This window comes from Pristiophorus japonicus, chromosome 12, assembly GCF_044704955.1.
Source record: "Pristiophorus japonicus isolate sPriJap1 chromosome 12, sPriJap1.hap1, whole genome shotgun sequence".
Taxonomy (NCBI): Eukaryota; Metazoa; Chordata; class Chondrichthyes; family Pristiophoridae; genus Pristiophorus; species Pristiophorus japonicus.
The window spans coordinates 121,573,008-121,600,932 of NC_091988.1; the positions used below are offsets into that span (position 1 = coordinate 121,573,008).

Here is a 27,925-nt window from a genome sequence, read left to right on the forward strand (position 1 = left end):
AGTTAGCCTAACATCTGCTGGTGGAAAAATGCTGGAGTCCATTATTAAGGAAGCAGTAGCAGGACTTTTGGAAAATCATAATGCTGTCAAGCAGAGTCAGCATGTTTTTATGAAAGGGAAATAACGTTTGACAAATTTGCTGGAGTTTGTAACGAGCAGGGTGGATAAGGGGGAACCAGTGGATGTAGTGTATTTGGATTTCCAGAAAGCATTCTATAAGATGCCACATAAAAGGTTACTGCACAAGATAAAAGTTCATGGGGTTGGGGGTAATATATTAGCATAGATAGAGGATTGGCTAACTAACAGAAAACAGAGAGTAGGGATAAACGGGTCATGTTCGGTTGGCAAATGGTAAGAATGGGGTGCCACAGGGATCAGTGCTGGGGCCTCAACTATTTACAATCTATATTCATGACTTGCATGAACGTAGCCAAGTTTGCTGATGATACAAAGATGGGTGGGAAAGCAATTTATGAAAAGGACACAAAGAATCTGCAAAGGGATATAGACAGGCTAAGTGAGTGGGCAAACATTTGGCAGATGTAGTATAATGTGGGAAATATGAGGTTATCCACTTTGGCAGAAAAAAATAAAGAAGTAAATTATTATTTAAATGGAGAGAGATTACAAAATGCTGCAGTACAGAGGGACCTGGGGGGTCCTTGTGCATGAAACACAAAAAGTTAGTATGCAGGTAAATGGAATGTTGGCCTTTATTGCAAGTGGGATAGAGTATAAAAGCAGAGAAGTCCTGCTACAACTGTACAGGGTATTGGTGAGGCCACACCTGGAGTACTGCGTACAGTTTTGGTCTCCGTATTTAAGGAAGGATATACTTGTATTGGAGGCAGTTCAGAGAGGATTCACGAGGTTGATTCCGGAGATGAAGGGGTTGACTTATGAAGAAAGGTTGAGCAGGTTCGACCTCTACTCATTGGAGTTTAGAAGAATGAGAGGTGATCTTATTGAAACGTATAACATACTGAGGCTCAACAAGGTAGATGCAGAGAGGATATTTCCCCTCGAGGGGGAATCTAGAACTAGGGGGCATAGTTTCAGAATAAGGGGCCGCCCATTTAAAACTGAGATGAGGAGGAATTTCTTCTCAGAACTATGGAATTTTCTGCCCCAGAGCTGTGGAGGCTGGGTCATTAAATATATTTAAGGTGGAGATACATATTTTTGAGCGATAAGAGAATAAAGGGTTATGGAAAGCAGGCGGGAAAGTGGAGCTGAGTCCATGATCAGATCAGCCATGATCTTATTGAATGGGGGAGCAGGCTCGAGGGGCCAAATAGTTTACTCCTGCTCTTATTTCTTATGTTCTTATGTACCAAACCCGTGCTGTACCTGCCCTGGGAGTGTTTGATGTGACAGTGTAGAGGGAGCTTCACTCTGTACCTAACCTGTGGAGTGGTGATGGGGACAGTGTATCATAGCATCATAAAAATTTACAGCACAGAAGGAGGCCATTTCGGCCCATCGTGCCCAAGCCGGCCGACAAAAAGCTATTCAGCCTAATCCCACTTTCCAGCTCTTGGTCCGTAGCCCTGTAGGTTACGGCACTTTAAATGCACAGCCAAGTACTTTTAAATATGGTGAGCATTCCTTTCAGGCAGTGGGTTCCAGACCCCTACCACCCTCTGAGTGAAGCCATTTCCCCTCATATCTCCTTTAAACCACCCCCCCCCCCCCAATTATTTTAAATCTATGCCCCCTGGCTGTTGACAAGGGAAACATATCCTTCTGATCCACCCTACCCAGGCCCCTCATCATTTTATACACCTCAATCAGGTCTCCCCTCAGCCTCCTCTGTTACAAAGAAAACAGACCCAGCATCTCCAATCTTTTCTCATAGCCAAAATTCTCCAGTCCAGGCAACATCTTCGTAAATCTCCTCTGTACCCTTTCCAGTGCAATCAGATTGTTCCTATAATGTGACCAGAACTACACACAGTACTCCAGCTGTGGCCTAACTAGTGTTTTATACAGTTCAAGCATAAACCCCCTGCTCTTGTAGTCCATGCCTTGACTAATAAAGGAAAGTATTCCATTTGCCTTCTTAACCACCTTATCTATCTGGCCTGCTACCTTAAGGGATCTGTGGACCTGCACTCCAAAGTCCCTTTGTTCCTCTACACTTCTCAGTGTCCTACCATTTAATGTGTATTCCCTTGCCTTGTTAGCCCTCCCCAAATGCATTATCTCACACTTATCCGGATTGAATTCCTTTTGCCACTGTTCTGCCCACCTGACCAGTACATTGATATCTTCCTGCAGTCGACAGTTTTTTTTTCCATCATCAACCGCACAGTCTATTTTAGTGTCATCTGCAAACTTCTTAATCATACCCCCAACATTCAAGTCCAAGTCATTGATATATAGCACAAAAAGCAAGGACCTAGGGCTAGAATCTCCACTTTTGCGCTTATCGCCCAAAAGTGGGCATTATTTCCTGCGTGAGCGGTAAAAAAGGGTTTTCAGGTCGCCGGCTTCTCGCCCATTCTCAAAACACCAAGTTTACATTTTTGAAACTGGGCGGTACCGTGAGCGATCTCAAATGGGCGGTAGCGTAAAAATTTTTTTGACCTTCTGCCGTAAAGTGTGGCCATCCTTAGCAACGGCATGGCAATGCTCGATTCCCGCGATTCTGGAGGTCAAGGTTCACCATGACATGTGCAGAAGAGGAGTCAGAGAGACAGGGAGCTCAGAGAGACTGAAGGCGTGTCTGGGTGTGGTGTGGCTGCTTTGGAGGAAGGAGGGAGACTTTAGAGCTTCACAGCAAGTAGGAAAACAAAAAGTAGCCACATGTTTGACCGAATTTGCCCTATAATGGAGGAGGCATCACAGCACGCTGTGGAGACCGACACTGGAGAGAGCAGTGAGGTGGGAGAGGAGGCCGCAAAAGAGCCAGGAGGTTCTCGGACGAGGTAAATGCTTCCCTCCTGCAGGAGATCGAGTCACGCTGCGGGTGATTTGGCACAGAGAGGGCGTGGGAAGCCCACCCCAAATGCTTACCAGAAGATATGGACCGAGATCGCAGAGGTAGTCTCATCGGTGACCAACGAGGCGAGTGAGGGCAACCAATGCCGCAAACGATGGAACGACTTTGTGGGATCCACAAGAGTAAGTATTACATTGATTTACATGTACTTATGTATTTATATAACTTGATTTGTAACAGTCATGAGTGACTATCAGCAGATGTGAGATCTTGCACTTTTACCAGGAATGTTTGACTCAAAGCCTGCAGTCACGATATACTTCTTGAGGTAAAGAATGATAATAATCATAATAATCATGATTACATCTGTTGGTTATGTGTTGTATCAGTCTCTGTGACAGTAGCTAGCAATGATATCACACAATGATCTCACGTCATGTCGTCCTGTCACCTTTTACAGAAGAAGCTATCGACGATGAGGTCTGTGCAGAGGTGAACGGGTGGGGGGCCACCAGTCCCCAGCGACATCACTGAGATGGAGGAGCGGGTGCTCGCACTCATGGGGAAGCACCCCCCGGAGAGCTATGGATGCATCTGCAGACCCTGAAGTGATGCCACGTCAGTAAAGCTTACACCATTGCATGATGTAAACTCAATAGATGACACACCAACTCATATCCAACCAATCATATATGGTGGATGATTTCTAAAAGTGTCATAGAAATAATGCTGGCCTAATGAAAATCATTGCAATGCACAATGTGTTGATGGTCATGAAATGTGATGTCTGTAATGATTTTGAGAGCGGTGGTGCTTTTGTCGTGCATATGCTGTGTGTAGCGCTGGACTCACCTCGTCACCCTAGCACCCCCTTCTTCTCCAATAACCTCATTTGTGTCTTGCAGCTCAGACAGCAGCGCGGCCCCAGGCAAGGCCACAGAGACCAGAAGGTGGGGGCGCAGGGCAGGAGTCGGCGGATGATCCTACGACATCTGGTGCTGAGGAACTCCGATTGTCGCCCGTCAATCCGCTGGGTCTGTTCTCCATGGATAAGAGCGCAGACTTCGAAGAATCTGCATCGCCAAGCTTGAGAACCCATTTCACCCCAAGGCCATCTATTGGTCATCCAGTCATTCCCACCTCCACTCTGGAGGTGCCGGCCTCAAGCACCTCTCCACAGGGCACCACATGAGTCCCCAAGACGGCGCTGACCCCGCGGAGGTCTCGTGGATGCAGCAGGTCTGTTCCACGAGGACAACATGACAGCGGAGAGCTGGTACAGTTTCCAGGAGGACTGTAGACATTGGTGACCAGCTCATTGAAGCATTGGGGGGCATATCCCGACACCTGACCACCATGTCCGAGTACATTCCAGGCATGGCGGAGTCCCTGGATGCGATAGCCAGGAACACTGCTGCCACAGATCTCCCAGAGGTCCCAGAGTGCAGCACTCCACCCCTAGGTCCCACAGCACCACTGCGAATGACAGATGAGAGCAAGGACCAAGATCCTGCTTCTGCATCAGAGAATGTTGCCCCCACGGCACCCCCCCGCTCCCGTACCCATGCAACCACCGCATCTGCTTTCAGCCCCCCCAATGAGGCACCGCCTGAGGAGCTCCTCGGCAAGGCGCCGTGGACCAAGGAGGGGCAGGGGTGGAGGTGGGAAGGAGGAGAGGGGGGAAGGAAAGTGAGGTGCATGTGCGCAGGTGATGGCTGTGTTATATCTCCATCTGGGTGTATACAATTTGTTGCAATGTATGGGGGCTGGGGACCACGCTCCTGCTTTGCCTTTGTATTCTGTGTTGCTGGACATGTTGAACATGTGATTTATGTCAATGGTGGAAAAAGTGGGATGTGGGCGGGGGTTGGGTGTTATTGACTGTGATACTTATGATTTCAGACCAATGTTGGTATTAAACTTGTTGCACATTGTCTCAGATAGCTGGACCATTACACACTGGTGATTCCTTACCATGAAAGGGTTAAATACAACTTAACATCAATCAACGTAAACTTTAACTGGCACCAAGGTGATGGGCACCATTGATGTCTGAGCTGCACATACACAGCAGTGTGTCAGCATTGTCACTCACATCAGCGCTATTTCAGTCAAATCTTTCCGATATCAGCTCCTCATGTAAGAGTGGGATTTAACAAATGCCAGCCACACCGCTGGCGTTCGTTCCAGTTAGATCCACTTTTGAGCGAGCGATATTGTAGACGATATGTGTGCGAGGTGGTGACATTGAAGATGGGCGATCTCCATGGCTGTTAGTTTGGGTAAATATACTCCTTATGACAAAAAACAGTCGCCAGGCGTTAATATTGAATCTCAGCATTAATTCCGTGCGGAAAGTAATGCTAGGCGATATTATGGGCATTGAATTCGCCCCTTCTGCTGATTCCGCCCCCCAAAAAAAATGGACGTGCAGCGATATCTTTTCTCGGCGTTAAGCCCATTGGGAAAATAATGCTCGCCGATAAGTCTCCTAAAAAAGCCCGTCAGTTTCCATTTTGTGCCAGAATGGGCGATATCTGAGCGTTATACGTCATTTCAGCGGTAAATTGGGCGTAAAGTGGGCGTAAAGTGGGCGTTAAGCATGCAAAAAAAAAAAGTGGAGGTTCTAGCCCCTAGTACCGAGTCCTGCGGAACCCCACTGGATATAGCCTTCCAGTCACACAAACACCCATCAACCATTAACCTTTGCTTCCTGCCTCTGAGCCAATTTTGGATCCAACTTGCCACTTTGCCCTGAATTCCAAGGGCTTTTACTTTCGTGACCAGTCTGCCATGTGGGACCTTATCAAAAGCTTTGCTAAAATGCATATACACTACACTGCCCTCATCGATCCTCCTGGTTAGCTCCTCAAAAAATTCAATCGTTAGTCAGACACGGCCTTCCCTTAACAAATCCGTGCTGACTGTCCTTGATTAATCCATGTCTTTCCAAATGAAGATTTATCCTGTCCCTCAGGACTTTTTCCAATAATTTTTCCACCACTGAGGTTAGGCTGACTGGCCTGTAATTACTCGGTTTATCCCTTTCTCCCTATTTAAACAACGGTACAACATGAGCAGTCCTCCAGTCCACCAGCACCACACTTGTAGCCAGAGAGGAATGGAAAATAATGGTCAAAGCCTCTGCTATTTCCTCTTTTGCTTCAAGCCTGGGATACATATCATCCGGGCCTGGGGATTTATCCACTTTCAAAGTTGCTAAGCCCCTTAATACTTCCTCTCTCACTATTTTATCTCGTCTCATATTTCACACTCCTCCTGTAGAGGGAGCTTTACTCTGTATCTAACCCCGTGCTGTACCTGCCCTGAGAGTGTTTGCTGGGAGTGTGTAGAAGGAGCTTTACTCTGTATCTAACCCCGTGCTGTACCTGCCCTGGGAGTGTTTGATGGGATAGTGTAGAGGGAGCGTTACTCTGTATCTAACCCCGTGCTGTACCTGCCCTGAGAGTGTTTGATGGGACAGTGTAGAGGAAGCGTTACTCTGTATCTAACCCGGTGCTGTACCTGCCCTGGGAGTGTTTGATGTTGACATTGTCACATTCTCCAGCATTGACATTCACTTTGAATAGCTCAAAGTTGAAACAAAAGTCGAGAGTTTGTCTGTAACAATAATTTCAAGTAAAAAGATCCTCTGGGGGATGGACTGGCTCTAGTCACACCTTACTGGAAGGAATTAAAAGCATAGGAAACCCAGCTGTGTTTCAGTCAGTTGAACACCAGATAGTGCTCACCACAAACTGTGCCCAGCAATGACAGATACAGCATCGGTGCTAGTGATTGGACACCTTTAGCATTGCAGTACGAAATAGGAGCAGGAGTAGGCCACCTGGCCCCTCGAGTCTACTCCACCATTTAATATCATGGTTGATTTGATCATGGACTCAGCTCCGTTTCCCCGCCCGCTCCCCATAACCCCTTATTGGTTAAGAAACTGACTATTTCTGTCTTAAATATATTCAATGACCCAGCCTCCATAGCTCTCTGGGGCAGAGAATTCCACAAATTTACAACCCTCAGAGAAGAAATTCCTCCTCATCTCAGTTTTAAATGGGCAGTCCCTTATTCTGAGACTATGTCCCCTAGTTCTAGATCCCCCACGAGGGGAAACATCCTCTCTGCATCTACCTTGTCGAGCCCCCTCAGTATCTAATATGTTTCAATAAGATCACCCCTCATTCTTCTAAACTCCAATGAGTAGAGGCCCAACCTGCTCAACCGTGTGGTAGTCGATGGGTGGGTTTCCCTGTACACCTTTGCCACCTCTGTCATTCTGGCCAACAGCACCATCTGACGGGCTGGAGATTTGTACCGGTCAAATCTCAAAGCATACCCAGGAAGCTGGATCATCCTTCCTCTCACCAGATTGCTTTTAATCGAATGTTCCTTCCTCTCCTGAAGCCCCTTATTCCTTGCTGGTTCCATAACTGCCAATACATCACGCATGTGGCCATTCTTTATGGGTAAGCCCAGATGATGAGTGCTGGTTGAACATGGGCTGCATCACAGCCAAGACCAAGTTGGTTTTCACCTAATGGCCACGCATGGCTATTTCCCAGCAGGAGTCATTGGATAGCGAATCGGAGGAGGAATCCGAGTGGATTTTCACCCAGGTCGGGTCGGTTTACGCCCAGGGTATGGGTCGGTTTACGCCCAGGGTATGGGTCGGTTTATGCCCAGGTTATGGGTCGGTTTATATGCCCAGGATATGGGTCGGTTTATATGCCCAGGATATGGGTCGGTTTATATGCCCAGGATATGGGTCGGTTTATATGCCCAGGATATGGGTCGGTTTATATGCCCAGGATATGGGTCAGTTTATGCCCAGGGTATAGGTCGGTTTATGCCCATGGTATGGGTCAGTTTATGCCCAGGATATGGGTCGGTTTATGCCCAGGATATGGGTCGGTTTATGCCGTGTGGTCCGCTACACCCAGGGACAGTCAGTTACACCATGTGAGCCAATGGTAGGGATCGAGTGCGAGTAGGTTGGATGCAGAAGGTTGCCCCAGACGATGCTTACCGTGTCCATGTGCTGCTCGAACACTGGCAACAGATAAAAGGCCCCGAGCCCTCAGGAGGTTCGTGCCTCGAAACACAGAGATACCAAACATCTGCAAAAAGAAGAAGATGCCATTAAGTTCACCCAGAAACACAAGACACAAGAACATCCCAGTCCCACATCAAAACTGCAGCGAGCGGAGATGGACTGGCATTTATGAAAGAAATGCCACTGGTACAAACTGGAACTGGAATTATAAAGAGACAATGTCACACAGTGAAGGGGTGAGTGGTAAACAAGGCTCAGCGGGAATTGGACCAAAACATTGCAGCTTCTTCAACCTGGCATTCTTCGTCTGGTCATCTCCTCTGATCCCTTTCCTAAAGCTGCCTCCCAGGGCCCAGCTCCTGAACACTTTGTTTCCATTTAACTCCACGTAGCTGATGTCCATCCAGGGTTTAAATCCTGCTCATTATCTTCTAAACCCTCTCGCACAACTGGACATGATGCAAGAAATAACCTGTCGTCTGATGGGCGGGGAGAGGGGGCTGGGGCTGGAGCTGGGGGTGGGGGTGGTCAGATGCTGTGCTTATGATAATGCAATAATGAAACATTCAGTAAAAAAATGGAGATCCCAATCAACAAAAAGTGCAACTCCACACACACAGAAAAACACTACCATACGAGCTCCCCCCCAGCCTCCCCCTCCTTCCTTTCCCCATACTCCCACTCCCCGAAGCCTGCTTTTTTTGACTATCTCACCTCTTCTGCTTTGTTCTCCCTCCCCCCTTGCCCGGCCACATTTTTTAGAAATATTACATTATCTTCGAGGATCGAGTCCGCGCTTCAAAACGTGGCTCCTCCAGGAATAAGAACACGGACAGATCACTAAAGCAGTGCAGGAAGCGGGTCGGGGGGCTGTAGCCCTGGAGGACCAGGAAAGACTGCTCGAAGTCCACGGGCCTCCAAGTGGAAGGGGCAGGTCAGCTTGTCCACAAGTTAGAGCCTCCTGGGTCAGATCAAAGGAGCACACTGGTTGCACTTGATCCGTATCTTGGGATCAAGCGATCAGTGTGTCAGCAGTGGATCAATGGGTAACACTCTCGCTCAGTCAGAAGGCTCAAGTCCCACTCCAGAGACTTGAGCACATCAGCCAGGCTGACACTTCAATGCAGTGCTGAGGGAGTGCTGCATGGTTGGAGGTATCGTGTTTCGGATGAAACGTTAATCCGAGACCCTGTCTGCCCCCTCGGGTGGACCTAAAAGATCCCATAGGAATATTCAAGAGAAGAGCAGGAAAGTTCTCTTTGGTGTCCTGGCCAATATTGATCTCTCAGCCAACATCACAAACAGATCGGGTCCATTTATCCATTTGTTGTTTGTGGCACATCGCCCTATTTTCTACACATTGTCTGTGAAATGCTTTGGAATGTACTGAGATCTTGAAAGGCGCTAAATAAATGCAAGTTCTGTCTGTCTATCAATATGTGATTAAGGTCCTTGCTCTTCTAAGCTCCTTTCATTTCTACAAAGCACAACATTTTCCCATCTTATATACTCTTCCCCATCTTCACAGTATTTAAATTGGGACCCATCTCCTGCTCTAACTCTGTCTTTCCTCCAGAACTCTCGACCCCGGGAATTAAAAGTACAATTTCAAAATGTGTGGATGACACCAAATTAGTTAATATTGAAGAAGACTGTGACAAAATACAAAATACAATAAACTTGTAGAATGGTTGTGTAAATGGCAACTTAATGTCAATACAGATAAGCGTGAGGGAGTGCATTTTAGAGGACGAATAAGCAGGCCAGATACTTCTCAGAAAACAAGAGTCCAAAAGGGGTATAGGAGCAAAGGGACCCGGGGGTACACATTCAAAAGTTATTAAAAGTAGGTTAACAAGGCCATAAAAAGGCAAACAAAGAACTGGGATTCATTTCTAGAGGGCTAGAATTGTAAAGCAGTGAAGTTATGTTAAACGTATACAACCCTGGTTAGATCACACTCAGGGGCTGAAATTGGTCGATACTGATGGTCTGCCCATTTCTCAGCGATATGCCAATGGTGCTTCGTTTCATACCGCTGGCATACCGCCATGACCGAAGGCGGCAAAGTTGGTGAACATTTTTTCGGCGGTCTGCATCTTAGTTGTCGATCCAGATTGATTCTGTTTGATGGGTGGTGCGGCACGGAACTACACATGTGCAAATTAATTTTTTTCCAATTTTTTTTCCACAGCGTTTTACCTGCAATTTCGTGGATCAGTGGTCACCCACGCATGCGCAGTTAGTTGAGGAGGGAGAGGGAGAGAGAGAGAGACAAGGTAGTCGAATGAGTTTGAAAATAGATAGCACAGTGGAAAAAAATTGGTAGCAACTAATATTCATTAATATCCAGAAAAAAATTATGCCAATGTTAAAGAAAACATCCAAGCGCAGGAACATCGAGAAGGAGGGGAGGTCGATGAGAAGGAGTTACCTGCCCTTCTGGAGCACATCACAGAGAGGTACTCCGACCTCATCAAGGGTGGTCGTGTAAAGCCCCTCCCAAAGGAGTACAACCCAATTTGGGAGGAGATCGGGGAGGCTGTGTCCTCGAAAAGTACGATGGTACACATCGGGGAAAGATGCCGTAAGAGGTGGAACGACCGCCCCTCCCCATGTGCCATGTAAACATAGGTTCAGTGTTACACGGATGATGTTATTTATCTTATGGTTACAGCGATGTATTCGTGCTTTCAGGCAATGACGAGGATCAACGCAATGCTTTGTGTGTGTTAAATGGATTGATGATTTATTTTCCTTTCTGCAGAGGAAGACATCTGCATTAGCGGCAGATCAGCATTGCACGAGGGGCAGCCCCACAACCCAGGAGCCGCTTACAGATATCGAGATCCGTGCCCTGCCTCTGGTTGGGGATAGCAACCGTGCCACCACCTGCATTGGAGCTGACCGACTCACACAGGATGGCAAGTTGAATACAATCTAGTCTGTGTTGCGGTCCTATCATGTCAAGTAATCCAACTGTAACTGTAATGTTGGCCTGATGTGATGTACTGGAATGTTGGGGGCATGTAACACAATTCATATCTGTGATATGTAATGCAGTACTGCGGCAGTGGTGGACATTTAAGACTGCGATAAGTCACTGTACTGTGTACTAATGTAACCCTCACCCCTTCCCTGCTGCCAAGCTTTTTTTATATGTTGTTTTATACTTCCAGACTCCGATGATTCAGACCACAGTGACACCGACAATAGACCCACTGCCTCCACCTCTGGCATCACCCAGTCCTTTTCTGACGAGAAAGAGGAAGAGGAACAGGAACAGAAAGAGCCGCTGATCCAGCAGCTAGTGGAGGAGGAGTTCGAGCTAGACCACATGGGCCAGCTGGAGTCTACATCCAGGGAATTCCCCATGCCTCCTCTGATCCTGCCGGACCAAGCCATGTGTAGCAAGGCACCCCCAGTGTTGCAGCGCCTTGCCGCAGCGACGGAGGTTGGTGCAGGAAAGGTCAGTTGCTATAGGCGTGTACCAGGACATAATGCGTCTGTCACAGGCCAGCATCGACATAGGTCGAGAGCTGCTCAAGGCCATGGCTACAATAGCCACTAACATCAAGGCTCTATCAGAGGAAAGACTGCGTATCATCACCGCAATGGAGCGAACCGTCGAAGTCATGCGGCAATTGACGGGATCGGGACATGGCGCGAAACCCCCCCCGTACTATAGTAGTCAGGTCGACAGCACAAGCGGGTGAGGAGCTGACATCATCTCCTAGCTCTGAAGCCTCGCCTTCCACATCGAGAGCTTTTCCTGAGGCCCCAGTTATTGCGCCTGCAATGCCTCACTCCCCACCCCGTGCCCAACGACAGCAATGGCACTTGGGGTGCGATGCTGGACTCCGGCTCGGTATATACCCGGGGAGGTCCATGCACATGGGCACTGGGAAAGGGAAGGGTGGCAGTAAGAAAGTGGGAAATAGTCCCAAGGGTGGTGTACCACATGGCCACAGAAGGGGCAGAGGGTGTGGGCGGAGAAAGTAAAGGGTTTATGATTAAAGTTATAAAATGTTTGTTAAAGTTGGTATTAAAGTTTTGTAAGTTTTGTTAAAGTTTTTATTGAAGTTTTAATAACAGTTGTTAATTTTTACAAGGTTTGGAAATTGTTGTATATTTTTTACATTTTTAGATAAATGTTTGAATTGAATTGAAGCACTCTCTTGTACAGTGTCAAACTTTTGGGGTAACAGTCATCAGGGTCCCAAAACGCAGCTCTCCACATTCGAGCAAAGCGTTCATTTATGAGCTGCTGACGTAACAACTTAACAGTGGCATACGCTCTGCGTGCCCTCCGCTGTGGTGTTGGGGGGGTGGGGGGTGCCATGGGTTCATCTGCAAGCTCCTCGTCATCCTCCTCCCCCTCATTGTCCTCTTCTTCCTCCTCCGTCTCCTGCACTCTCTCCTCAGGTAGTCCTGTAGTCCCCATGGCAATTCCTGTCCCTGCATGATGCAACATGCAGCACACCAGTGAACTGAGCAGCGCTCAGGGTGGCATTGCAGCCTGCCTCCCGAGTGGTCCAAGCATCGAGCGCGCTGCTTCAGCACTCCAATTGTAGTTTTAATATTATGTGTGGCTATATGGCTCTTATTATATCGTTGCTCGGCGACCTGTCTGAGGGTTCCGCGGGGGGGGGGGGGGGGGGGGTCAAGAACCAGGTGGCGAGGCCGTAACCTTTGACCCCCCCATCATTTACCTTGTGGCTCAGACGTCAACAGGTCAGGCACAGTGCTGTCACGCAAGATGTGCGCATCATGGATGCTCCCTGAAAAGTAGGCATTCACTGCCATTATGCGCTGTGTATGGTCGCAGATGAGCTGCACGTTGAGGGAGTAGTACAGTCAATGGCCCCCTGCACCTTGGGGCATCGGGCAATGTGTGCACGGCCCAAAGCCCCCGTCCCCGTCCCCTCCCTCTCCCCCTCCTCAACTCTGCTCAATAAACCTTCTCACATCTGGTTCCTCCATTAAACAGGTTGTCGTCAATACAGGCTGAGATAACTCAGACCCCATTCATTTTAAATCTCCACAATATTTTTCGATCAAAAAAATACTAATAAAATGCCTATCTTAATAATTTACTCAGTAATAGTAAATATTCCTTTTCCAGTCAGAATCACGCTGTAAAATCACTTCCCGAGATACCGAGCTGCTGCTTTTGCTGACTGTTCCCGATTTCCAAAATGGCGGCTCCAAGCACCCCACCCATTTACCATCGCGTAAAACCACCTTCTCCAGGGCGGTGTACAGCTCCAGTGGCATATCGGTGGTATGCGATGAAAATCGGACATTTTGGGTGGTCTGCGGGCGGTGATACACGGCGGACGGTGTGCAAACCGCTCGGCGGTTGATGAATATTGAAGAATATTTGCCGAGCGGTATGTAGCTGTTTTCTGACCAAAATCGCCCTTTTGACTGGTACGCCGGCGGTCCGCAGCGGTGTGTCGACCAATTTTAGGCCCTTGGAGTACTGTGAACAGTTCTGGTCTCCGAAGTATAAACAGGATATAGAGGCACTGGAGAAGGCGCAAGAAAGGTTTACTGGGATATACCAGAACAGAGAGGTTATACCCACCAGGAAAGGCTGAACAAGCAGGGGGCGCTTTTCTCCAGAATGAGAAGACTGAGGGGTGACCTGAGGGCGGTCTTTAAAATTATGAAAGGGTTTGATAGGGTAGATGTAGTTTTAGTTTGATAGAGTAGTTGTGGAAAGTCTAAAACTAGGGGGCCAAAATCCAATCGGGAATTCAGGATAAATATCTTCAGGGAGTGGTTAGAATGTGGAACTCACTACCACAAAGAGTAGTTTTATATAGGATTACACAGGATATACGACCCAGAAACAGGCCATTGGGCCCAACCAGTCCATGCCGCGTTTATGCTCCACTCGAGCCTCCTCGCGTCTTTCCTCTAGCCTCCCCTTAAATGCATCGAGACTATTCGCCTCAATCACTCCCTGTGGCAGTGAGTTCCACATTCTCACCACCTTCTGGGTAAAGAAGTTTCTTCTGAATTCCCCATTGGATTTCTTGGTGACTATCTTATATTGATGGCCTCTAGTTATGCTCTTCCCCACAAGTGGAAACATTCTCTCTGTGTCCAGTCTATCAAAACCTTTCATCATTTCAATTACCTTTATTAGGTCATCCCTCAGCCTTCTTTTTTCAAGAGAAAAGACCCTTTACTGATATGTATACCCTCGCATTTCTGGTATCATCCTTAGAATACAGCGAGCAGAACTGTACACAGTAATCCAAGTGTGGTCTAACCAAGGTTCGATACAGATTTAGCATAACTTTACTACTTTTCAATTCTACACCTGCAGAAATAAACTTTAGTGCTCAGTTTGCTTTTTTATGGACGTGTTTATTTGCATTGCAAAAATAGCCACCAAGCTCCACCCATTGGTCCCCTTGGAGGATAAGCCACACCCTGAAGTTTCACAGGAATGTGCAACTGGAACCGCCCATCCCAAGGTCTCACTGACTTTGCAACTTGTAACTCGATCCACTTGACTTTGACAGAGGACAGAGCTCCCCAGAAGACAGCAAGGGCCAGTCAAAGTGCCTTACCCCAGTCCAAGTACATCCCTCTCCCCTCAACCCACCAGCCCCGCTCTCTCTCCCCGCAGCCACTCTCTCCCTACCCCCTAGCATGCTCTCTCTCTTTCAATCTCACTATTCCCCCGGCCCGCCAGTCTCTCCCGCAGTCTCTCTTCCCCTCCCCCCCCTCTCCCAGTCTCTCTCTCCCTCTCTCTCTTCCACCACCCCCCACCCAGCCTCTTTCTCCCTCCCACCCCCCTCCAGCCTCTCTCTCTCTCGCTCTCCCTCCCCCTCCCAAGCCTTAGCCTCTCCCTCTCTTCCGAGTCCCTCTCTCGGTGTGTTTCTCTCTCGCTCTCCTCCCCAGTCCGTCTCTCTCTCTCTCTCTCTCTCTCTCCCCCCCTCTCTTGCCAGAGTCGGGGGGGGGGGGAAAAAGAGTCGGGGGGAGGGGAGGGGGGGAAGAAGAGTCGATGGGGGGGGGGCTTGACAAGGGCGTGGGGCTCAAAATAGTTAGTTTGTTTACTGCCTTGCTAACCTGTGTCGCAATGTTTAGTGATTTGTGTATTTGTACTCCCAGATAGTTCCCTTTATTCCTCTACTCCAGCTAGATTCACATCCTCCAAGTAATAAGTGACCTCCCTATTCTTCCCTCCAAAATGTAATACCTCACATTTATCTGTGTTGAACTTCATTTGCCAATTATATGCCCATAAGAAATAGGAGCAGGAGTAGGCCATAAGACCCCTCGAGCCTGCTCCGCCATTCAATAAGATCATAGCTGATCTGATCATGGACTCAGTTCCACTTCCCCGTCCGCTCCCCATAACCCCTTGTCGTTTAAGAAACTGTCCATTTCTGTCTTAAATTTATTCAATGACCCAGCTTCCACAGCTCCCTGAGGCAGCGAATTCCACAGATTTACAACCCTCAGAGAAGAAATTTCTCCTCATCTCTGTTTTAAATGGGCGGCCCCTTATAATAAGATCGTGCCCTCTAGTTCTCATCTCGCCCATCAGTGGAAACATCCTCTCTGGATCCACCTTGTCAAGCCCCCTCATAATCTTATAATTTCAATAAGATCACCTGAATTCCACTGAGTAGAGAGAGGCCCAAGCTACTCAACCTTTCCTTACAAGTCAACCCCCTCATCCCCAGAATCAACCGAGTGAACCTTCTCTGTACTGCTTCCAAAGCAAGTATATATCCTTTTGTAAATATGGAAACCAAAACTGTACGCAGTATTCCAGTTGTGGCCTCACCAATACCCTGTATAGCTGTAGCAAGACTTCCCTGCTTTTATACTCCATCTCCTTTGCAAGGCCAAGATACCATTGGCCTTCCTGATCACTTGCTGTACCTGCATACTATCCTTTTGTGTTTCATGCACAAGTACCCCTATGTCCCGCTGTACTGCGGCACTCTATTTAAATAATAACTTGCTCTTTGATTTCTTTCTGCCAAAGTGCATGACCTCACACTTTCCAACATTATACTCCATCTGCCAAATTTTTGCCCACTCACTTAGCCTGTCTATGTCCTTTTGCAGATTTTTTGTGTCCTCCTCACACATTGCTTTTCTGCTCAGTATTGACTATCCCCCCAATTTCGTTTCATCCGCAAATTTAGAAATTGTGTTTTTGATTCTAAATTCTAAATTGTTCATGTAAATTGTGAACAACAGTGGTCCCAGCACTGATCCTTGTGGAACACCACCACCCACCTTCTGACCCGGACACTCTGCTTTCTATCCATTCTGCTACTTTCCCCTGACTCCGCATTCTCTGACCTTGTTCATCAGTTTATTATGGGCTATCAAAGACCTTTTGAAAATCGAGATAAATTACATCTACCGCATTACCATTGTCTCTCTGAATTTTTTTTGAAGAGGTAACAATGAGGTTGGTCAAGCAAGACTTTCCCTTTTGAAATCCATGCTGACTATTCACTATTATATTTTTGGTTTTGAGATGTTCTTCTATTTTCTCCTTTAGTTGGGATTACATTACTTTTCCTATCACCAATGTTAAGCTGACTGGTCTATAATTTCCTGGATATGTTCTATCCCCCTTCTTAAATATAGGTATTACCTTTGCTATCCGCCAGGCCTCTGGCACTGCACCTTTTTCCAATGAATTATTAAATATGTAGTAATGCCTCTGCTATTTCTTCCCTAGATTCTTTTAACATGCGTGAATGCAATCCATCCAGACTAGTGGTTTTATCCTCTTTGAGTTTGATTAGTTTATTTAATATAGCCCCTCTTTTTATTTTAAATGTACTTATCTCACTACTAATCTCACCATCCAATGTTCTAACTCCCTGGTAATTACTGAAGCAAAATAATTATTTAATATTACTGTCATCTCTCTTTCGTTACTTGTGGTATTATCCTGTCCATCGTTAATGGCCCTTTACCCATCCCAACCTTCCTTTTTTATTGATGTGCCTGTAAAATGTTACTATTTTGTTTTATGTTCCTTGATCATTTATTTTCATAGTTCCTCTTTGCCTTCCTAATTGTTTTTTTTGACTTCTCTCCTAATCTCTTCATATTCTCCCTTATCATGCACTCCCCTGTTGTCTAGATACTTACTATATGCCTCTTTCCTTACCCTGAATTGTTCCCCTATGGCTCCATTCATCCGTGGAGTCTCATTAATGTTTAGTTTGTTCTTTCCTTTTCGTGGAATATATTGTTCCTGTTCTCTGTTGAACACCATTTTAAATGTTTCCCATTGCTGTTCTACCTCGCTTTTTGCCAATATTGTTGCCCCTTTTATTTTCCAAGTTCTATTCTCAGCCCCTCAAAATCAGCTTTTCTCCAATCTATTACCCTGGTTTTCATCATGCTTATGTCTGTAATGTATGCACCTGTGATTTGTAGAGCTGTTGCCACCATCCAGAGGAGGCAGGAGGTCCCCAATGGAGTGCTCTCTAGGTGGGAGTCCTCCCTTTATTTATTTTGGACTTGGTCTGGAGGGTGTTGCATGGAGCAGTCCCGTGCAATCAGCTTTTAAGTCGGTTCATGGACTCCCAGGCTGCCTGTAATTTCTGCGGTCTGGATGAGTCCATGTTCCATGTTTATGTGGAGTGTGTCAGGTCGCAGCCCCTGTTCCAATATTTGAAGGGGCTGCTCCTCAAATTCTGGTTGCACTTGAGTCCCATGCTCCTGATCTTTGGGTGCCCTGTGTGGAGGGGAGCGGGCAGGTCAGATGGCCTCCTCGTAGGACTGCTCCTGGGCATGGCCAAGGTGGCCATCAACAGGTCCAGACAGCGGGCAGTCGAGGGACTGGAGTGCATCATCACCCCCGGCAACCAAATTTTAATATGATCTGTTAAAGTTCCCTTTTATTTGGTAATTTGTGGGTTCTAGTGCCCCCAAGGGGCAATTGGCTTTTTCGGTTTATTTTAAAAAGTAGTTGTAGAGCTATTGCATTATGAATAGCTTAACCAGTCACGTGATGTTCACAAGACTCAATAAAACCCCAGTCAGTTGGGTCTCGGTCATCCGCGATGAGGTATGCAGTTGTGAGCCTAGTGGATGAACTGGTAATGTGATTGTTAAACCTTTATTAATAAACCAACTAGTTCTTAATAGCAATGTGTTGTTATAAATTCTTAATCAAAAGAACTCTTGAAGCAAATACATTACAATGTCCTTCTCAATTATCATCTTAAAGCGTATTATATTATGGTCACTATTGCCTAGATGTTCCCCTACTTTTACTTCTCTTATCTGCTCTGGTTCATTCCCCATTACTAGATCCAATAGCGAATCCTCCCTTGTTGGGCTCTTTACATATTGGGTTAGAAAGGAGTCCTGTACATATTGTAGGAATTCCATTCCCTTATCCCCTTTACCTACCTCTTCTGTCCATTTAATATCAGGGAGGGTTGAAATACCCCATGATTATTATTCTGCTTTTTACTCATTTTCCTAATTTGTCTCCATATTTCTTCCTCCACCTCACTTCCACTATTGGATGGTCTGTAGACTATACCTATTCGCGTGATTGATCCTTTATTATCTTATATTATTTTTGTCTTGCTGATAGCTGCGTCACTTTTTTCTACTGCCATTGTTATCCCTAATAAGTACAGCTACTCCACCTCCCTGTTTCCCACTTTATCTTTTCTAAATATGCTATACCCTGCAATGTTTAATTCCCAGTCCTGATTTTTCTGCAGCCATGTCTCAGTAATCCCTACTATGTCTGGTTCCTCGCAACGCATGCCTCCAGCTCCCCTGTTTTATTACGGACACTGTGTGCATTGTTGTACAGACAGTTTAACTCATTTGTAACAGGATTTCCTCTCGCTATGTTTAACCATCTTTTAGACTCCTGTTCTATAACTCTATTTATTCTCTTGCCATCAATGTCCTCCCTTACTTTATTCTTTCCTATGCTCTCATTTCCTATTTTGTTTATATTTAGGCTGGTTACATTTCATGTAGATCACTCCCTTCATCTTACTATTTTAAAGCCTTTGTCACCTCCCTTTCCGCTAGGATGCAAGTCCCATCGGTCCAGCTCCTTCCTGTCCCAGAACTGGTGCCAGAGTCCCATGAAAAGGAAGCCCTCTGTCCCACACCAGCCCTTTAGCCCCGTGTTAATTCTCCTGATCTGACTGCTTCTATGCCAATTTGCAGGTGGCTCGGGCAATAATCCAGAGATTATTACTCTCGAGGTCCTGCTTTTTAATTTAGAGACTAACTCCTCATACTGTTTCTGCAGGACCTCCTTCCTGTCCCAACCTATAGAGTTTGTTCCAACATGGACCACGACAACTGGAATTACCCCCTCCCTTGCTGTATGCAGGTACAGCAAGTGATCAGGAAGGCCAATGGAATCTTGGCCTTTATTGCAAGGGGTTGGAGTATAAAAGCAGGGAAGTCTTGCTACAGCTGTACCTGGAATACTGCGTGCAGTTTTGGTTTCCATATTTACGAAAGAATATACTTGCTGTGGAGGCAGTTCAGAGAAGGTTCACTAGGTTGATCCCGGAGATGAGTGGGGTGACTTATGAGGAAAGATTGAGAAGGATAGGCTTCGACTCATTGGAATTCAGAAGAATGAGAGGTGATAGAAACGTATAAGCTTATGAAGGTGGATGCAGAGAGGATGCTTCCACTGGTGGGGGAGATTAGAACTAGAGGGCATGATCTTAGAATAAGGGGCCGCCCATTTAAAACTGAGATGAGGGGAAATTTCTTTTCTCAGAGGGTTGTGAATCTGTGGAATTCGCTGCCTCAGAGAGCTGTGAAAGCTGGGACATTAAATAAATTTAAGACAGAAATAGATAGTTTCTTAAACAATAAGGGGATAAGGGGTTATGGGGAGCGGGCAGGGAAGTGGACCAGAGTCCATGATCAGATCAGCCATGATCTTATTGAATGACGGAGCAGGCTCGAAGGGCCTTATGGCCTACTCCTGTTCCTATTTCTTATGTTCTTATATTCTTTCCCAAGTTCCTCTCCAGCTGCTGTGAGATATCCCTTACCCTGGCAACACGCCCTTCGGGATTCTCGTTCGTGGCTGCAGAGGACACTATCTATCCCCCTAATTATAGAGTTCCTATCACTACCACATTTCTATTCTGCTCTTCTTTGAAGCAAATAACACAGGTACCCTTGCGGCAGTCGGGAGCAGCGTCGAGGAGGTGCGTGGAGAGGCCTATAAAAGGCACAGCAGGGAATCTGGGGCCCAGCGTCGGCGGCAGTCAGGAGCAGCGTCGAGGAGGTGCGTGGAGAGGCCTATAAAAGGTGTACTTGTGCAGCTACAGGGAGAAGGCAAAAAGAAGTAGAAAGAAATCAAAAGGTGACGTCACAGCCAAGAGGGTAGACGTCACAGCCAAGAGGGTAAGTGATTGGCTGGATTGGTGAGTAGTTTTTCTTTTTTCTCTTCTATATCAGTGAGTAACTTTTAACATTGTTATTGCCAATTTAAGTGTATCTAAGGGTTAAGCCATGGCAGGAGAGCTCAGTCGGGTGTTATGCTCCTCCTGTACCATGTGGGAACTCAGGATGACTCCAGTGTCCCTGTCGACTATGTGTGCAGGAAGTGTATCCACCTCCAGCTCCTGACAGTCCGCGTTGCGGAGTTGGAGCTGAGGGTGGATTCACTCTGGAGCATCCACGATGCTGAGAATGACGTGAGTATCACGTGTAGCGAGTTGGTCGTACCGCAGGGAAAGGGTCCACAGCCAGATAGGGAATGGAAGACCAACAGGAAGAGCAGTGCAAGGAAGGTAGTGCAGGAGTCCCCTGTGGTCATCCCCCTGCAAAACAGATACAATGCTTTGGGTACTGTTGAGGGGGATGACTCATCAGGGGAGGGCAGCAGCAGCCAAGTTCATGGCACCGTGGCTGGCTCTGTTGCACAGGAGGGCAGAAAAAAGAGTGGGAGAGCGGTAGTGATAGGGGATTCAATTGTAAAGGGAATAGATAGGCGTTTCTGCGGCCGCAACCGAGACTCCAGGATGGTATGTTGCCTCCCTGGTGCAAGGGTCAAGGATATCTCGGAGCGGGTGCAGGACATTCTAAAAAGGGAGGGAGATCAGCCAGTTGTCGTGGTGCACATTGGTACCAACGACATAGGTTAAAAAAAAAAGGGATGCGGTCCTACGAAACGAATTTAAGGAGCTAGGAGCTAAATTAAAAAGTAGGACCTCAAAAGTAGTAATCTCGGGATTGCTACCAGTGCCACGTGATAGTCAGAGTAGGAATCGCAGGATAGCGCAGATGAATACGTGGCTTGAGCAGTGGTGCAGCAGGAGGGATTCAAATTCCTGGGGCATTGGGACCGGTTCTGGGGGAGGTGGGACCAGTACAAACCGGACGGTCTGCACCTGCGCAGGACCGGAACCAATGTCATAGGGGGAGTGTTTGCTAGTGCTGTTGGAGAGGATTTAAACTAATATGGCAGGGGAATGGGTACCAAGGCAGGGAGACAGAGGGAAACAAAAAGGAGGCAAAAGCAAAAGACAGAAAGGAGATGAGGAAAAGTGGAGGGCAGAGAAACCCAAGGCAAAGAACAAAAAGGGCCACTGTACAGCAAAATTCTAAAAGGACAAAGGGTGTTAAAAAAACATGCCTGAAGGCTTTGTGTCTTAATGCAAGGAGTATCCGCAATAAGGTGGATGAATTAACTGTGCAAATAGATGTTAACAAATATGATGTGATTGGGATTATGGAGACGTGGCTCCAGGATGATCAGGGCTGGGAACTCAACATCCAGGGGTATTCAACATTCAGGAAAGATAGAATAAAAGGAAAAGGAGGTGGTGTAGCATTGCTGGTTAAGGAGGAAATTAAGGCAATAGTTCAGAAGGACATTAGCTTGGACGATGTGGAATCTATATGGGTAGAGCTGCAGAATACCAAAGGGCAAAAAACGTTAGTGGGAGTTGTGTACAGACCTCCAAACAGGAGTAGTGATGTTGGGGAGGGCATCAAACATGAAATTAGGGGTGCGTGCAATAAAGGTGCAGCAGTTATAATGGGTGACTTTAATATGCACATAGATTGGGTTAACTAAACTGGAAGCAATACGGTGGAGGAGGATTTCCTGGAGTGCGTAAGGGATGGTTTTTTAGACCAATATGTCGAGGAACCAACTAGGGGGGAGGCCATCTTCGACTGGGTGTTGTGTAATGAGAGAGGTTAATTAGCAATCTCATTGTGCGAGGCCCCTTGGGGAAGGGTGACCATAATATGGTGGAATTCTGCATTAGGATGGAGAATGAAACAGTTAATTCAGAGACCATGGTCCAGAACTTAAAGAAGGGTAACTTTGAAGGTATGAGGCGTGAATTGACTAGGATAGATTGGCGAATGATACTGAAGGGGTTGACTGTGGATGGGCAATGGCAGACATTTAGAGACCGCATGGATGAACTACAACAATTGTACATTCCTGTCTGGCGTAAAAATAAAAAAGGGAAGGTGGCTCAACCGTGGCTATCAAGGGAAATCAGGGATAGTATTAAAGCCATGGAAGTGGCATACAAATTGGCCAGAAATAGCAGCGAACCCGGGGACTGGGAGAAATTTAGAACTCAGCAGAGGACAAAGGGTTTGATTAGGGCAGGGAAAATGGAGTACGAGAAGAAGCTTGCAGGGAACATTAAGACGGATTGCAAAAGTTTCTATAGATATGTAAAGAGAAAAAGGTTAGTAAAGACAAACGTAGGTCCCCTGCAGTCAGAATCAGGGGAAGTCATAACGGGGAACAAAGAAATGGCGGACCAATTGAACAAGTACTTTGGTTCGGTATTCACTGAGGAGGACACAAACAACCTTCCGGATATAAAAGGGGTCGGAGGGTCTAGTAAGGAGAAGGAACTGAGGGAAATCCTTATTAGTCGGGAAATTGTGTTGGGGAAACTGATGGGATTGAAGGCCGATAAATCCCCAGGGCCTGATGGACTGCATCCCAGAGTACTTAAGGAAGTGGCCTTGGAAATAGTGGATGCATTGACAGTCATTTTCCAACATTCCATTGACTCTGGATCAGTTCCTATGGAGTGGAGGGTAGCCAATGTAACCCACTTTTTAAAAAAGGAGGGAGAGAGAAAACAGGGAATTATAGACCGGTCAGCCTGACATCGATAGTGGGTAAAATGATGGAATCAATTATTAAGGATGTCATAGCAGTGCATTTGGAAAGAGATGATATGATAGGTCCAAGTCAGCATGGATTTGTGAAAGGGAGATCATGCTTGACAAACCTTCTGGAATTTTTTGAGGATGTTTCCAGTAGAGTGGACAAGGGAGAACCAGTTAACGTGGTATATTTGGACTTTCAGAAGGCTTTCGACAAGGTCTCACACAAGAGATTAATGTGCAAAGTTAAAGCACATGGGATTGGGGGTAGTGTGCTGACATGGATTGAGAACTGGTTGTCAGACAGGAAGCAAAGAGTAGGAGTAAATGGGGACTTTTCAGAATGGCAGGCAGTGACCAGTGGGGTACCGCAAGGTTCTGTGCTGGGGCCCCAGCTGTTTACACTGTACATTAATGATTTAGACGAGGGGATTAAATGTAGTATCTCCAAATTTGCGGATGACACTAAGTTGGGTGGCAGCGTGAGCTGCGAGGAGGATGCTATGAGGCTGCAGAGCAACTTGGATCGGTTAGGTGAGTGGGCAAATGCATGGAAGATGAAGTATAATGTGGATAAATGTGAGGTTATCCACTTTGGTGGTAAAAACAGAGAAACAGACTATTATCTGAATGGTGACAGATTAGGAAAAGGGGAGGTGCAAAAAGACCTGGGTGTCATGGTACATCAGTCATTGAAGGTTGGCATGCAGGTACAGCAGGCGGTTAAGAAAGCAAATGGCATGTTGGCCTTCATAGCGAGGGGATTTGAGTACAGGGGCAGGGAGGTGTTGCTACAGTTGTACAGGGCCTTGGTGAGGCCACACCTGGAGTATTGTGTACAGTTTTGGTCTCCTAAACTGAGGAAGGATATTCTTGCTATTGAGGGAGTGCAGCAAAGGTTCACCAGACTGATTCACGGGATGGCGGGACTGACCTATCAAGAAAGACTGGATCAACTGGGCTTGTATTCACTGGAGTTCAGAAGAATGAGAGGGGACCTCATAGAAACGTTTAAAATTCTGATGGGGTTAGACAGGTTAGATGCAGGAAGAATGTTCCCAATGTTGGGGAAGTCCAGAACCAGGGGACACAGTCTAAGGATAAGGGGCAAGCCATTTAGGACCGAGATGAGGAGGAATTTCTTCACCCAGAGAGTGGTGAACCTGTGGAATTCTCCACCACAGAAAGTTGTTGAGGCCAGTTCACTGAATATATTCTAAAGGAGTTAGATGAAGTCCTTACTACTAGGGGAATCAAGGGGTATGGTGAGAAAGCAGGAATGGGGTACTGAAGTTGCATGTTCAGCCATGAACTCATTGAATGGCGGTGCAGGCTAGAAAGGCCGAATGGCCTACTCCTGCACCTATTTTCTATGTTTCTATGTTTATATGTAGCTAGATAAGCACATGAGGGAGAAAGGAAGAGGGATATGTTGATGGTGTTAGATGAAGAGGGGTGGGAGGAGGCCAATTGGGCCAAATGGCCTGTTTCAATTTTGAAAATTCTCTAATTCCATGTTTACAATCTTCAGGGTTTTAAAACTCAATTTTGGTGTCACCTGACCCCTTTCTGATTTACCTCAATCACCTTCCCCATGCCTCAAACACAACAGATTCTCATTTAGCTCATAGAAGTACAAGTTTAAAAATCCAACACCTTAAATGGTTCTGTGCCTTGTGACAATATGACCATGCCAAAGTGAGGTTATGTACCACGAGATAAAAAGGGCAGCCCACCCACCTGTCATATGACAAATGATCGCAAAGCTTCACTGAGCATTCCAACAGCTGCAATGTGAGTGAAGCCTTTGTTAATCAAATTCCGCAAGTTTCTGCTCTCCCAAAGAGGACAGATCTCAGGACTGTTCCACAGCAGCACATTACAGGAAATGCTGTACAATATACAGTGAGAAATCATGAATCCAAAGAAATTGTGAATTCTAAAAAAAATAATGGTTTTATAAAAGAAAAACTTGTGCTAGCTCAGCAGACACAGAGAGCTAAAGTTGTCACGAGGTCAAGTCAGAGAAACAGGTCTTCACAGCATAGCTATGGCGATAAGCGATTTAGCAAGGAGCCTTAAAGGCAAACAAGCTGTCCTTTGAAAGGACAAGACATTCAGACAGAGCGCATTCTCTCTCTCTCTTTCCTCATTCCCTCTTTCTCTCTGCTCATTCTCCCCTTCTCTCTCTATATACTTAAAAGCAAAATACTATGGATGCTGGAATCTGGAAATCTCAGCAGGTCAGGCAGCATCTGTGGAGAGGAAGCAGAGTTAACGTTTCGGGTCGATGACCCTTCGTCAGAACTGGAGAGTGTTCAGAAAGAACGGATTCTTAAGAAGCATTGAAAGGGGGAGGGGAAGAAAGAACAAAAGGGAAAGTCTGTGATAGGGTGGAAGGCAGGAGAGACTGGAGAAACAAAAGGGATGATGGGCCGAATTCAAATGGTAATGCCAGGAGTTAGAAAAACATTAGTCAGGATAGGGTGTGAATGGCAGGATAATGACCAACTGCCATTAGAGACAAGGGGGGAAATAGAAAGAGGCTGGGGAGGCAAAGATTGGCAGGTGTTACCTGAAATTTCTGAACTCAATGTTGAGTCCAGAAGGCTATAAAGTCGAAAGATCTCTCTCTCTCTCTCTCTCTGCTCATTGCCCCTCGCTCTCCTCTCAAACCCCCCTCCATCCCCTCCCTCTCTCCTCCTCCCCCTCTCTCTGCTGATTCCCTGTGGGACTTGGCTGCCGTTGTTGGAACTGGGCCACTCAGAGTCATATTTTTAAATGGGAAACATTAGTGCAGATAGAGAAAACATACCGTGACCGATCTGACCGCCAGTGACCCGTGGGGAGCGGGTCGCACCCTTCACTCGGGCAGTGCACGCGTTCCCTGAGCCCGGGTATGGCCTGCTCTTCCCCTTACCGTGCTGTGCCGTGCCCCGCTGCTCCTGCCGCTCGGGGTCGGGCTCACAAATAGCTGCAGCCGGGGCTGGTGCCAAGAGTTAACACGGCATCATGGGAGCGACTGCAATAAAACTTCCGCAAACTTTTCCCCGGACCCCGCCCCCGCGGCTCGGGATTGCCGGATACTTTTGTGCCGGTGGGAAAGTTAGTGTCAGAGGTCCCGGGTTCGGACTCTACCCCCGAGCTCTGGCCTCTCGCTAACTTGGTGGAGCCGAGCCCTCAACCACTGTCAACCTCGAGTTCAGGAGCAGTACCCCGTACCAGCGTCTGTCTCATCATTTAACAGTTTAAATATTTGTGATGTACAAAAAATAAGCAAAATATTGGCAATCTGAACAAGTCAGGGAGCAGGCAAGTCCTGGTTTGGAGTGTTCTTACCTTCAGACTGCAGTATAAACTCAGGGGCCCCCTCCCCCAACTCTTCATTTCCAGCCGGATCGAGGAAAACAACAACAACTTGTATTTATATAGCACCTTTAATGTAGTTAAATATCCTAAGGCGCATCACAGCAGTGTTATAAGACCAAAAATAAATTTGACACCGAGCCATATAAGAAATGATGGCAGATGACCAAAAGCTTGATCAAAGGGCGTCTTAAAGGAGGAAAGAGAGGCAGAGAGGTTTAGGCAGGGAGTTCCAGAGCTTGGGGCCCAGGCAACAGAAGGCACGGCCACCGATGGTTGAGCGATTATAATCAGGATGCTCAGGAGGGCAGAATTTGAGGAGCGTAGGTATCTCGGGGGGGTTGTGAGGCTGGAGGAGATTACAGAGATAGGGAGGAGCGAGGCCATGGAGGGATTTGTAAACAAGGATGAGAACTTTGAAATCGAAGGATTGCTTAACCAGGAGCCAATGTAGGTCGGCGAGCACAGGGGTGATGGGTGAACGGGACTTGGTGCGAGTTAGGACATGGGCAGCCGAGTTTTGGATCACCTCTAGTTTAAGAATGTGGGAGACCAGCCAGGAGTGAGTTGGAATAGTCAAGTCTAGAGGTAACAAAGGCATGGATGAGGGTTTCAGCAGCAGATGAGCTCAGGCAAGGGCAGAGACAGTCGATTTTACAGAGGTGAAAATAGGACTTACAATTATATTGCATCATTTAATAGGTCCCAAAACAGTTTACAGCCAATGAAGTACTAAAGAAGTGTAGTCACTGTTGTAATGTAGGAAACATGGCAGTCAATCTGTACATACCAAGCTCCCACAAAGAACAACGCGCGAATGACCAGATAATCTGTTTTAGTGAAGCTGGTTGAGGGATAAATATTGGTCAGAATACCAGGGAGAACTCCCTGCTCATCCTCGAATAGTGCCATGGGATCTTTTACATCCACCATGAGAGGGTAGACGGGGCCTCGGTTTAACGTCTTAGCTGAAAGACGGCACTTCCGAAAGTGCAGCACTCCCTCAGCACTGCACTGGGAGCCTAGATTATAGGCTCAAATCTCTGAAGTGGGACCTTCTGAATTAGAGGTGTGAGTGCTACCCACTGAGCCATGGCTAACAACTAGCCATGCAAGGAATCCATTGAAGAATTGGCAGAATTTTGTGATTATTGGCTTAGGAAGGGAAGAGATACTTTCGGACATCTTGGAGTAGGTTTACACAGTTGCACTGCAAATTTTGTTTCGATTAATGCCGGATAACTAATTCAGTTTTGGAATAATTGTATATGATACATAATATAAATCCTCCATGTATAATCCTCCACCTCTCTCGACCCCTCCACTGCCTCTACTTTGTCAGACTACTTGTCCCAACATCCAGTCCTGGATGGCTCATAGTTTTC

At 46.8% G+C, this 27,925-nt stretch overlaps 1 protein-coding gene across 2 annotated transcripts in view; it reads right to left on the minus strand.

Annotated features, from left to right (window-relative positions):
- Positions 1-26,315, minus strand: part of LOC139277444 (cytochrome c oxidase subunit 4 isoform 1, mitochondrial-like) — a 44,550-nt gene extending 18,235 nt beyond the window's left edge. The window contains exons 1-2 of one of the 2 annotated variants that reach the window (XM_070895904.1): positions 26,095-26,315; positions 7,989-8,079 (exon numbers count right to left, since the gene is read on the minus strand). In XM_070895904.1, coding sequence (XP_070752005.1) covers positions 7,989-8,079 — 91 coding nt within the window. In that variant the 5' untranslated portion in view covers positions 26,095-26,315. Of the gene's footprint in view, positions 1-7,988; positions 8,080-25,989 lie in introns of both variants that reach the window. The other variant, XM_070895903.1, reaches the window with a different exon arrangement.
- Positions 26,316-27,925: the final 1,610 nt, after the last annotated feature.